General features: G+C 31.5%; 1 protein-coding gene across 3 annotated transcripts in view; it reads right to left on the bottom strand.

Moving 5' to 3' along the window:
* Positions 1 to 14,273, bottom strand: part of RIC1 (RIC1 homolog, RAB6A GEF complex partner 1) — a 135,897-nt gene that overhangs the window by 44,516 nt on the left and 77,108 nt on the right. For 2 of the 3 annotated variants that reach the window (XM_074282866.1, XM_074282868.1), the window contains 4 exons: positions 12,339 to 12,481; positions 10,759 to 10,895; positions 2,391 to 2,482; positions 523 to 611 (listed from right to left, as the gene is read on the bottom strand). In XM_074282866.1, coding sequence (XP_074138967.1) covers positions 523 to 611; positions 2,391 to 2,482; positions 10,759 to 10,895; positions 12,339 to 12,481 — 461 coding nt within the window. The remainder of the gene's footprint in view (positions 1 to 522; positions 612 to 2,390; positions 2,483 to 10,758; positions 10,896 to 12,338; positions 12,482 to 14,273) is intronic. The other variant, XM_074282867.1, reaches the window with a different exon arrangement.

Below are 14,273 nucleotides of genomic sequence, written 5' to 3'. Positions count from 1 at the left end.
TTGTCACCTCTTTTTAACCCTAAGATTAGAACAACTCAGCTTAAGGTTACTTTTTATGATAAACAGACATGCTATAGAGTTCTACTGATTATTAAATAATATAATGACCATGTCACCAGTGAAAGATAAGAAAATCCTCTTTATTACAAAACTTTGTTATAATAGCATTAATGAACTTAATCAAGAATATATATGACTGGAAAAGAAGGTGACGTATTCATATAATAAGAATACGAAATTACAAATAGGCAGCTTGATGGAAACTGCAATATAAGGGGAAAAAAAAAAAATCACAAGAAGTCCATTTAGCCATTGAATGGATAGTCTATGAAAATAGGTAAAAATTGAACATTGTAGGAAACCATGGGAACCGGTAGAAATCAGTTATGAGATCTCAGATCTATCAAACAATTTATTTCTAGTACATATATTTCAATTTATGTCATAAATTTACAAAATTTACCAAATTCAACATCAGTAAGTTTTACAAATGATATAAAAAAATAAAATAAAATAACTCACCAGGATATTGTTTTGGTGTTAGCTCCAATTTATGAGACAGCTGCATGGCTCCAGTGGTGTTATCTATTGTGTAAACTTGCACAGATCCACTGGAAAATAAATCACATAATTTTTTTTTTTTGGGGGGGGGGGAAGAACTACAAACCCAAATATAAGAAGTGACATTATCATTGTTCACAAAAGTAACTTTCTGGAATGTTAGAAACATGCATACTTAAAAATAAGGACTTTCAACTTTAGCTATTTTACACTTATCTTGCTTCAGTTTTTTAATAATCAGTAGAAAAATAAAATGTAATATACCTTAGAAAGGATTTTAAAATATGATTACTTTATTTTCATATTATAGGATAGCTATACAAAAGACTTCCAAAATTATACATCTACACTTAATTTCTTTTGAATGTTCTTTTTGGGATGTCTAATTATAACCTTAAATTCAACATGTTCACAATATTACTCATTACTTTTTTTTTTCCCTTGAGGCTGGGGATAAGTGACTTGCCCAGGATCACACAGTTAGGAAGTGTTAAGTATCTGAGACAGATTTGAACTCAGGTCCTCCTGAATTCAAGGCTGGTGCTCTATCCACTGAGCCACCTAGCTGCCCCTTACTCATTACTTTTACCTCTAAACCTATTGAACCCATTATCCTAGAGTACAAAATAGAAATAATTCATTTTGACATTCATTTATTGAGATTTATTTCGCATTAATCCTTTACACATACTCTTATGATGTGACCTATTTGCTACTTCCCAAATTCTCTTATCCCATCTCTTGCTTCCATGCCAAAATTCAAGTTTTGTCTTATATGCCTGGAAAGCATTCCTTAATTTTGTCTCTTGGAATCATTAGTTTTCTTTAAGGTTAGCTTCAGGTGTTACTTTCTAAGGAAGTTGTTCCTGATATTGCTTGCTTGTTAATGCTTTCTCACCTCGAAAGCTTCCTTGTATTGATTTCTGTGATATTGTTGCACCCCTCCCCCAGAAGAAGAGTTCCTTGAGGAAAAAGACCATTTTTCACATAAAAAGTGCTTACCATATCTCTGATGAATTAAATCCAACCCAGATTCTTCTTTTATAAATAGAGGCCCAGAGGTGAAATGAATGACAGAGGTCAACTAATGAATTCCCACATCTTCCCTTTAGACCCAGTAGTACTTCAACATACTTGGAGTCTTACTGATGTTATTACCTCCAAAGATGAAGCTTAGACTGTGTCACTTTCATATGCTTTTCATCTAGGTTTCTAGCCAACTCCCTTGCTGTCTTATGAGTATTTCTTCCCCATCTACTCCCATCTCCTTTTTTTTTTTTTTTGCTGTCCCTCTCTTACTCTGATACATAACACTAATACAATCAACAGCCTTCTAGAAAAGGCATGTCAATACATCAGCTAACAATCCCTGTGACTCTCCAGACTAAAATTCACTTCTCTTTGTAGGATGGCAGAACTAGTCAGAAAATGCTAGAATAACTTTTTAAGTGTTCAAATCTAAATAAAAATGTGGATAAGCACTTAGAAATTAAAAAAATTCAAGTGGTACATCTAAATATCTAAACCTGTGTATCAGTGTGCTACCTTGAAGTTGTAAAAGAAAGCTTACATTTAAATTTCAAAATTTAAATGAATTTACCACAAACCAAACTACAGTATCAATAAAATAGTCTTGATATTAACATACTGTAACAAATTCTGATATTTTAAAACAGCAAAAATACAATCTAACTTTAAAATAATTATTTTAAGAGAAAACTTTAGCAATTAAAAAAGATTGTTTTAAAAACAACTTTGTATATGATATATTTATTCTACTAAAAAGATAAAAATGTTGGCAATGATTCATAAAACAAAGTAGTACTTACCTAGCACAACCAAATGCCATGAGTCTATATTTGTTATTTACTGCTACACAAGTTCCATCCATAACATCTTGTGCCCAAACACCACGGAGTTGCTACAATAGAGAAATAATTTGAAATTAAAATGTTTTCTCAAAGATTTTACACTAGCAATGATTCTATAATCTTAATAAGTATTCTATGCCTTCAAATCACACTTGATTTTTAACAAATTCTGTAATTTATTCCAGAGAACAGAATTATAAAGGATGATTGATAATGGGAATAATCATAGTGATGTAATTTCCTGAGGTGCCCTAATATTTGAGGGTTTTAAATAAATTCCATATATTTATTCAAGAAACAGTGATTAAAAGTGTCTATTTTATGTAAAGTACTCTACATACAAATGCATATAAATTCAAGAAGAGAGGATGGGTCCTGGAACCCAGCAATTTCTACAGCTTCAAGGGCAGCAGCAAAAACCAGAGAATAAAACTATTTTCTTCATGAAGTTGACCAAGCAGGTTATCAAGTATACAGAGCAGCTGGGCATGACTGAATGGGTCACGAAAAGGGTAAGAGACAGAATTAAAAGGGGGATTGTGTGGGAGCAAAAAATAATAATGAACTGTGTGTGCAAGTGTGAGTCTGTATGCATATGTGTTCATGTGCATCCTAGTTTCAAGTCCTCATCATCTTTTATCTGTATTATTATAGAAACTCCAATTAGTTTCCCATTCTTCAGACTCTTTCTTCTTCTAATCCATCTTTTATATAGCTCCCCAAATAATATGCCTAAAGGAAAGCTCTGGCCATGTCATTAACCTGGCTCAAAATTGTAAGTGGATTGGGGCAGCTTGGTGGCACAGTGGATAGAGCAGCCTTGAATTCAGGAGGAGCCGAGTCTAGCTGTGTGACCCTGGGCAAGTCATTTAACCTTAATTGCCTTGGGGGGAGAGGGAGATCTTGTAGCAGATGTGAACTATGAACTCTTAACTTATGACATGTTAAATAGCAGCCAGAACTAGAAACCACTTAATAATAGCCAAGAATAACAGTTGATATTTATGCAATGTGTTAAGATTTGCAAAGCATTTTATATAATTTATCTCAACTAGGACTCAGAATTAAGAAAGTTTTACAGATCATCTCCATTTTACTGATGAAAAACTGAAGCTCAGAAAGGGTGACTTACCCAATCACACAGCCAGTGTTAGAAATGGGAACCAAAGAGAAATCTTCCTGATTTAAAGTACAGAACTATTTAAAATGTCACACTACCTCATTCAGGTATGCAACACAAGCAGAGGCTGGGACAATCTATGGTATGAAATACAATATTTAGGAGCCTAAAGCAAAACTTGTGCATTTTCCCTTTCTTTCTTCATTCCTCTTTCATATTTTGTTCTTAGTTTGTTTTGGCTCTCAATTAATGCCCTAAAACAATCAGAACCACCCCAAAATGGAAGGTGCTGTGTGAGGGGCTTGGCTAAACAAAGTCTTAATGAATCTTTTGGAGATATTGCAGAGTAAGACATAGATTGTACCAGATGGCCTTTGAGAAAGTTAGTGGCAAAGATAAATTAGTACTAATATCCTGTCTAGGGCTTACACAAAGATCTTGACACAAGTGTGTGTGTGTGTGTGTGTGTGTGTGTGTGTGTGTGTGTGTGTGTGTCCATGTAGATAAGGCTGAAACCTGTGATTTCACTGATTAGGAAACTTCTAGATGAGGACACTACATCCACCAATGCAAGTCAACACATTCTTTCCAATTTATAGAATACAGAGTTGCCTACAGCAGACAAGAAGAACTTAACTCCAATTTATAATGGTTTTATTTATATGGCTTTATAGAGTTGCCTAGGGAAGACAAGATTAAAGTGTGATTGGAAGATATTTAACAAATTCAATATAAATATAATAGGACAAAAATGATGCTAATATGGGATCACCTAAGTCTGAAGAAAATAATATTAGGATGGCAGAAAGTATATTATTTGTGACTGTCCTTCAGAGAACCTTATCATCTCAGTAATTCCTTATCATCTCATATTATAAAAATAAGAGAAATTGTGTAAATGTAAGAGATGGAGACTTTTCTACAAGTGAATCATCATTAAAAGTAGAGATTTATTTGTCCAAATATGTAGGAAAAGAAAACTAAAATAGCTATCTTAGAAACTCTTTAGCTCTTTATGATACAGTGAAGTTAAGAAAATGAGTTTCCTATAATTATGAGGAAGAAATATAAGAAACTAAAAGCTACATAAAAGTATTATGTATTGAAAGTTTTATTTTTCATATATTTATTTTTCCTCTAATTTTTTGGGAGGAAATTGGAAGTATCATTTATTGGGAAAGATAAATTATTAAAGATAAGAAACTGAGAAAAAGAACAGATCAGAAGACAGATTTCCAGAGATCATTTTATCCTAAGAACAAGAATATACTTTATCAAAAATTCTGAGTACATACCACATTCTGTGTTTTAATGATAAAAATATATTATTGTGCATACTCTTTGATCCAGCAGTGCTACTACTGGGCTTATATCCCAAGGAAATACTAAAGAAGGGAAAGGGACCTCTATGTGCCAAAATGTTTGTGGCAGCCCTTTTTGTAGTGGCTAGAAACTGGAAAATGAATGGATGCCCATCAATTGGAGAATGGTTGGGTAAATTATAATATATGAATGTTATGGAATATTATTGTTCTGTAAGAAATGACCAACAGGAGGAATACAGAGAGGCTTGGAGAGACTTACATCAACTGACGCTGAGTGAAATGAGCAGAACTAGAAGATCATTATACACTTCAACAACAATACTATATGAGGATGTATTCTGATGGAATTCCAACTGATCAATGACAGACAGAATCAGCTACACCCAGAGAAGGAACACTGGGAAATGAGTGTAAACTGTCAGCATTTTTTGTTTTTCTCCCCAGGTTATTTTTACCTTCCGAATCCAATTCTTCCTTTGCAACAACAACAACAACAACAACAAAATTCGGTTCTGCACATATATATTGTATCTAGGATATGCATATTTAATATGTATGGGAATGCCTGCCATCTAGGGGAAGGGGTGGAGGGAAGGAGGGGAAAAATTCAGAACAGAAGGGAGTACAAGGGATAATGTAAAAAAAAATTACCTATGCATATGTACTGTCAAAAAATGTTATAATTATAGAATTAATAAAAAATATATATAGTTAATTTTAATTGATGACAAAAAAATGAAAAAAAAAAAGCATCTGAAACAGTTAAAAATTTAGAGATAAATCTGCTAGACAGATTTTGAAACATTTGAAAGCATTGATAATTATGAAGTTCTATATACTTTGAAAACATTTATTCAACAAATATTTACTGAGTACTATATAAACTGATACACTTGTTACTCAGTTTTTTCCTTAATAATTTATAACCACAATTTAATGTGTTACCATTCTTAAACCTTCCTATAGTTAATCTTGAGTAGTAATGGGGAATTTCTATAATTTCTTCCTTTATAAATATCCTGAGATTAAACCTCTACTGTGCATAATAATTATATAATGCTCAGGAAAAAAAAAAATCACTGAAATAGTACTCTGTATAAGTTTTTAAAGCAAAAATCCATTTAACAGAACAATTCAATTAATCAATTGGCCAAATACAAAAGGAACTAAAAAAGGTAACTAAAGAAAGAAATGGAAACAAAGGCATCAAAAGAAACATAGAAAGGCAAACATATTTAATTGAAAAGAAATGGGGACAAATCAATTACATGTTAATAGGGAAATAAGAAATAGTATCTTTTCAGAATTTACTATCTTTAAGAATTTAATCTTATCTTATATATCTTAATATCTTAAGGAAAAGATAAATTTTGTTCTCTTTTAATTCTTTTAGAAGACAAAAATGGGCAGGGGACAAGAAGTCTGACAGTAATGCTAAAGCTGACTAGTGTATACATTCTTATATATTACCAACAAAACCAAGCAGAAGAGCTAGAAAGAGAAATTCTATTTAAAATAACTGATACTTCAAAATATGTTAGTGTGATCTACCAAGATTCACCCAGAACATATACAAAAATGCAAATATAAAAAACTTTTGTATAATAATTGACAGATCTTAATAATTAAAGAAACATTAATTGCTTGTTCATAGGCTGAGTTGATGTGATAGATAAAAAAGAAAAATAACAATTATAAATTCACATGAAGAAATGAAAAAATAAAATATCACAAGAATAATTTTTTAAAAGTGATGATTTCAGAAAGGCCTGGAGAGACTTAAATGAACTAATGCTGAGTGAAATGAGCAAGACCAGGAGATCATTATATACTTCAACAACAACACTATATGATCATCAATCCTGATGGACGTGGCCCTTTTTCACAATGAGGTGAACCAAATCAGTTCTAATAGAGCAGTAATGAACTGAACCAGTTAAACCCAGTGAAAGAACTCTTGGAGATGACTGTGAACCACTACATAGAATTCCCAATCCATCTATTATTGTCTGCCTGCATTTTGTACACTATTTCAAAGTCCGATTCTTTTTGTACAGCAAAATAACTGTTTGGACATGCATACATATATTATATTTAATATGTACTTTAACATATGTAACATGTATTGGTCAACCTGCCATCTGGGGAAGGGAGATGGGGAGAAGGAGGGGGAAAATTGGAACAAAAGGCTTGGCAAGTTGTCAGTGTTGTAAAATTACCCATGCATATATCTTGTAAATAAAATGGTATATTTAAAAAAAAAAAAGAAACACCTTTTCTGATGTGACCAATGTAGGAATTTGTTTTTACTAGAATTCCTAGTAGTATTTTATTCATCTTTTTTCTTATGGTTCTGCTCATTTCATTCAGCAGCAGTTTATGTAAGTCTCTCCAGGCCTTTCTGAAATCATCCTGTTGGTCATTTCTTACAGAACAATAATATTCCATAATATTCATATACCAATTTATTTAGCCATTCTCCAATGATGGGCATCCACATAGTTTCCAGTTTCTGGCCACTCCAAAGAGGGCTGCCAAAATGTGTTTCATTTTATGCATTTTAAGTTTAATACTTATATGTCAGAAGGCAAGTGTAGTATTTCATCTATCTTCATTTTTTCAACTTATCATTTATAGTTGTCTTGATCAGAATAAAAGCCTTTCAAAGTTATTATTCTATAATGTTATTATTGCATAACTTATTGGTTCTGCTCATTTTAATTGTCATTAGTTCATAAGTCTTTCCAGTTTGCTTTAAAACTACCTTATCATTTCTTATGGTAAAATAATATTCTGTTATATTCATATATAGCATTTATTTAGCCATTTACCTTTAGGAAGATACCACCTAAGTTTCTGGTTTTGACCTGCCATGAAAAGAGGTGCTATACCATTCTCCAACTGATAAATGGTCATAGGATATGAACAGACAATTCTCAAACGAAGAAATTGAAACTATTTCTAGTCATATGAAAAGATGCTCCAAGTCATCATTAGTCAGAGAAATGCAAATTAAGACAACTCTGAGATACCACTACACATCTATCATATTGGCTAGAATGACAAGGAAAGATAATGCGAAATGTTGGAGGGGATGTGGAAAAACTGGGACACTGATACATTGATGGTGGAATTGTGAATACATCCAGCCATTCTGGAGAGCAATTTGGAACTATGCTCAAAAAGTTATCAAACTGTGCATACCCTTTGATCCAGCAGTGTTACTACTGGGATTATATCCCAAAGAGATTTTAAAGAAGGGAAAGGGACTTGTATGTGCAAAAATGTTTGGGCAGCCCTCTTTGTAGTGGCCAGAAATTGGAAACTGAGTGGATGTCCCTCAATTGGAGAATGGCTGAATAAATTGTGGTATATGAATGTTATGGAATATTACTGTTCTGTAAAAATGATCAGTAGGATGATTTCAGAAAGGCCTGGAGAGACTTACATGAACTGTTGTTGAGTGAAATGAGCAGGACCAGGAGATCATTATATACTTCAATAACAACACTATATGATCATCAATCCTGATGGATGTGGCCCTTTTCAACAATGAGATGAAGCAAATCATTTCCAATAGAACAGTAATGAACTGAACCAGCTACACCCAGCAAAAGAACTCAGGGAAATGAGTGTGAACCACTACATAGAATTCCCAATCCCTCTATTTTTGTCCACCTGCATTTTTTATTTCCTTCACAGGTTAATTATATACACTATTTCAAAGTCCGATTCTTTTTGTGCAGCAAAATATCTATGAACATGTATACATATATTGTATTTAACATATACTTTAACATATTTAGCATGTATTGATCTAACTACCATCTGGGGGAAGGGTGGAGGGAAGGAGGGGAAAAATTGGAACAAAAGGTTTTGCAATTGTCAATGCTGAAAAATTACCCATGCATATATCTTGTAAATAAAAAGTTATAATCAAAAAAAGTGCTATAAATATTTTTTATATACAGATCTTTCTCTTTCTTTGTTTCTTTGGAACATAAACCTGATAATACTGTGATTGGGTCAGAGGACATATACACAGTTTAGTAACTTTGGGAGCATAATCTCAAATTGTTTTCCAGAATAGCTGTGCCAAGTCATAATCCCACTAAGAGTATACAAGTATACAACCTCTTAAGCATTTCACATTTTCTTCTTTTGTTATCTTTGCCAATTTGATGGATATGAGCTAGAACTTCTTCAATATTTGTGATTATGAATATTTTACATATAAATGTTGATATTATAGATTTCTTTCTTTGAGTACTGCCTGTTCATATCCTTTTTTTTTCTTTTGAAGAATTTCTCTGAGCCTTTTAAATTTGAATTTATGAGATCCTTATCAAGGAAATTGAATATGGTATTTTTTTTTAGTTTCTTTTCTAATATTAATATCAGACTTGTTTGTTAAACAGAACTTTTTAGTTTTTTTGCATAATCAAAATTCACCATTTTATCTTATGATTCTTTCTATTGCTTTTTTAGCCATGAATTGTTCCATTATCCAAGATATGAAAAGTGCTATATAAATGTTAACTATGATTGTTAAAGACAGAGGCATAGTCGGGGTGGGGAGAAAGATAAAGCATATACCCTTTGACAAATACTGGAATTATCTTGAAGATATAATACATAACTAAGAATATAGCTTAAGGTAAAAATATAAAACAAATAAAAACCAATCTTTGTGTATGTGTATTGTAGCTGCCCCATATATGATAACAAAAATAGAAAATGTCCACTGGCTTTACTGCCTTTTGTACATCAAGAACGAATAATATAATCCGTATAGAAACAGAAACATCTATGAAACCAAAGATCTATGAGTATTCATCTTAAATGGATTATTTAATCCATTGTAGCTTTTTACTTAAACAATCTTAATTCTTGGTACTATCAAGTACATGATAAAATAGAGTGCTGAACCTGCAATGAGGTAGAACAGAGTTCAAATTCAGCCTCAGCTAAATATCTTTGAACACAAATCATTTAACTCTTATCTCTTAAATTTCCTAATTTGTAAAATGTAGGTGATATTAACATCTACCTTTTAGGATTGTTGTGATGATAAAATAATATCTGCAAACATTATGGTGCTAAATATAAATGTCAGTTATTATTAAAAAAGAGATTTCAATCATATTAGGTATACAGGAAGAAAGAAACAAACATTTGTTAAGTACCAACTAAGTGCTAGCCATAGTGCTAAACACTTAAATATTTTTTCATTTGATTTTCACAACAACCTGGGGAAGAGGTATTATTACTATCTTTTTTATAGTAGCATAATATGACAAATCCCAAGCACAAAATTATTAGGGGAAGAACTCATTATTTGACAAAAACTGCTTCAAAAATTGAGCAGTAGTCTGACAGAAATTATTTTTATATCACCACTTCATCAACAAATGGATATGTGATTTAAACACAAAAGATCACATAAACAAATAACAAGCAAGGAAAAATATCTCTCAGATTGCTATGAAGATCAAATGAGATATGCTTTAGCACAGTAACTAGCACATAGGAAATACTTAATTTTTTCCCCCTTTTCTTGTATATCTAATCTGATTTAAGCAAGGTTTTATTTTTCTATAAATGTTTTGATAGACATTAATAATGACTACTTTCCAATAGCTGAGAGGCCAGAAAAAAAAATTCCCTTTTTTCCATTCTGATTTGTTGGAAGAAGTAACCAAAAACAGATAATTTAATAACCTGCTTATTTGCAATTATATTATAATAATTATTATTATAACTTAAAATGTTTATTAAGTTCATTAGAGACAAAAACTCTCTAAATATTAGGGAAAAGAGAATGATTAGACATCTCATCTTAAAAAAATTAATAAAAAGAAAAATAATAAATTAGCCATACCTCAGCAGTAAATCTACTTGACATTGGGGTAATAAATCCAACTCTACCATCATTAAACACAACAGCAAATCCATCAAGTGTAGCACAATACTCCATATCTTTGATGTGCACATCTTCAAAACCCAAGAATGAACCTGCTGATGAAAAAATATGGAAATGAATATTCACAACAGTTAAACAATGCTCTCAAAGTATTACTTGGAAGATCATCAGTTTCTTATATGCAACTGCATATTTAATAATCTAATAAAATGAAATAACTTCATTTTAAAGAACCAAATGATGGGAAAGTGACTAAACAAACTATGATATTGGTTAAAATGAAATATAACTGGTATGAGAAATGATGAACAAAATGAATTAGGAGAAGCTTAGGGAGACTTATATGAAAGAATACAAAAAGTAATCATAACCAGGAAAACAGTTTAAATAGTAGTTTCAATCATTTTAATGGGAAGAACAAAAAATGAAACTGAGTGTTATGTAAGTATAATGATCAAATGCCATGGGAAAAAAAAGAGAGAGAAAACACATCTTTCTCCCTTCTTTTTCTGCAGAAGACAATGAATTTGGAATATCCTCTGTTTAATGCACTGTTATTTTTATTGTACTGCTTTTTCTGCCTTTTGGCTTACTTATTTATTTATTTATATTATGAAGGAAGATATTCTGGTTAGAGGGAAAGGAGGAAATGAAAGGAGGAATAGGAAATAAAAATCAATTTTTAAGAGAATTTACTTTGAATAAAAAGTAAAACAAATGTCCAAGATCTCAAATATTTATTTCATTATTGAAAAGAAATCAGTGTTGGCAGTGATTTGGCACAGATAACATTTATTTATCTTTGTATGAAACAATAGTTTACATGTATTAAATTAGCAATTAATTGGAGAGAGGGGAGAAGGTCTAGTAATGCACAAATGATAATGTGGCATAGAGATGGAAATAAAGGAGGAGGAAAAAGGTCCTAAGTTTGGTCAAAATAAGGTTAATGCTCACCAATCAGAAGCCAAAATCACAGGGATGGGAGTATGAAATTTAGGTGGGAGGTGAAAATGCATTAAAAGATAAAATGTATACCCTTTCTTTGACATATACAGGAATTATCTTGAGAATATAATACATAACTAAGAATATACCTTAAGGTAATAATATAAAACAAATAAAAACCAATCTGTGTGTGTGTGTGTGTGTGTGTGTGTGTGTGTGTGTGTGTGTGTGTGTGTGTGTGTGTGTGTGTGTGTGTATTTTAGCTGCCCCATACATGATAACAAAAAAAAAAAGAAAAGAAAAGAAAATGTCCATTGGCTGTACCACCTTTTGTACATCAAGAGTGAATATGATCTGTGTAGAAACAGAAACATCTATGAAAACAAAGATCTATGAAAAAAAAAAAAAGAATTTAAAAAACCATACTGAAACATATTTGATTGATTATATAAAAGTATATTTATAAAATCATAAGGAAAATATTTTACAATTTCTTATTTATAGTGATTGTTTTGTAGTTACTTCAATTTTTTAAAAATCAAAAATATTTAAAAGCAGGTTCTTCTTCAAATACAGAAAGGTATAACTACCTCGAGATGACTGCAAGTCTACTGAAAATGGTACTGTACAAAGATTGATGGCTTTCCTTCCATTTGTCATCCCTTCCCAATGAATAAGATGAAGCAGTCCATCAGATGTAGCAACCAGAAGATCCTCCAGCATTGACTGCAAACTGTAAGGAAAACAATTTAGAACCAATGCTTTAAAAATTGTAAGCTCACTGAGATATTATACAGGTCTTGAAAAAAAAATTTTAATAAGCTTTCAAGTTCATAAAACAATTTACAGTTATATCTGGATTATAGCCAAAATGTTACAAAGTCCAAAGACTCATATATTCTTGTGCATATAGAATTTTTTTTAATTAAATTTTTGTTTTTAGATCAAAATTCCATTCTTCCCTCAGCTTCCTACCCCATCCGTTAAGAAGGCATGAAATATTCTTAACCTAAACTGCCCGGCAAAAATAAATAAATAAATGAAGAGGTCAAAGGGGCAAAGAAAATATCCATTCATATCTATATTTCTAACAAGTTTATCTGCTTGTAAGCCCATAGCAGATTTAGATATAGATGCATTGCTAGAGGCAAGTACAGAGGCAACAATGAGAACCAGTTGCATAAAATAAAATAAAGAGACCAAAGAAAAAAAATAGATAGCAGAAAAAGTTACTTTAAAAATGCTGTAGTCTAATATAAAGGCAAAAAAATAGTCCCTTGTCACAGTGCACTGCAATGGAAAGAGAGGGCAGGGATGAAATTCCAGATCTTCTATGATTGTCCTGGGCAAAACATTTCCCTTGATTTCCCCATCTACAAAATAATGAGGTTAGACTCTAATATTAGCACAAATCTATTGTGATTTTTAGATTGTGAGTTCAAGGACTGGGACTGTTTTCTGCTTTTTAATCACCAGCAATTAGCACGGTGTCTTGCACATACTAGATGCTTAATACATGTTTACTGACAGAGTGGAATTTAGAGTTAAAAGCCCAATAGTCCCATTTTACAGGTGAGGAAACTAAGATCCAGAAAAGTTTTAAATAACGTAAGGTCATACAGATTCAAACTCAAGTCTTAGGTTTTCAAGCTCAACTCTGTTAAGATTCCATCTAGTTGCTTTTCCTCATTGTGTCCAGAAATTACATGGATAGTGCAGGGGGAGTTTCAACAGTGAAGCCAGTGACAACTGAAATGCTATTCAGGAGGGAAAGTCACAGCTTTAAAAGAAAAAAAATATGAAGTCTTCAGGGTTTAAGATTGTGCAATTTAAACTCAATTGGTTGCTGGAACAAACTACTTTATTACAGTCCATGCTGGTGAAGAAGAATTTGTACATTTGCATGTTCAAAAGTCTCCTCATGAAAACAAGCCATTCTTCTATCTAGTTATCAAATCAACCAAAACAAAAAGAATGAAGTCTTTTTTTAATACATTATTTTGAGTGGTAGCTCTTTTTTTTTTTTTTTTAAATATGGATTCTCTCTCTCTCTCTCTCTCTCTCTCTCTCTCTCTCTATTTATATATATATATATATATATATATATATATATATATATATATATGTATGTATATGTATACCTGCACAAACATATATATTCAAACACAATACAGGCTTGTATTAAAATTTGGGAAATACCAGAAATCTCATTTAAAAGAAAACACAACTATTACCCAATTGTAAATCTTATTAGTTTATTAACCTCAAAAGTCACTATCACTAAATCATAATAGCATGATCTAAGACATTCATAATAATGCTTGAATCATTAAGGTTCAAAATTTTTTTCCAGTACTCTTTGTTAAAGAAGTCAAGGAATTATGCCATACATTAAGATTTCCAGATAAAATAGCTACTTAAATGGATTAGTGATATCATAGTTTTGATCAGCTTTACTTAACATAGGATCAACTGTAGTCCATGAACTTTGATGAGAAAAAACCAAACTATATCTTTATTGTTAA

This window comes from Sminthopsis crassicaudata, chromosome 1 (assembly GCF_048593235.1).
Source record: "Sminthopsis crassicaudata isolate SCR6 chromosome 1, ASM4859323v1, whole genome shotgun sequence".
NCBI lineage: Eukaryota > Metazoa > Chordata > Mammalia > Dasyuromorphia > Dasyuridae > Sminthopsis > Sminthopsis crassicaudata.
The sequence above is the reverse complement of the archived record's forward strand: the minus strand, read 5'-3'. Positions and strand labels throughout refer to the sequence as shown.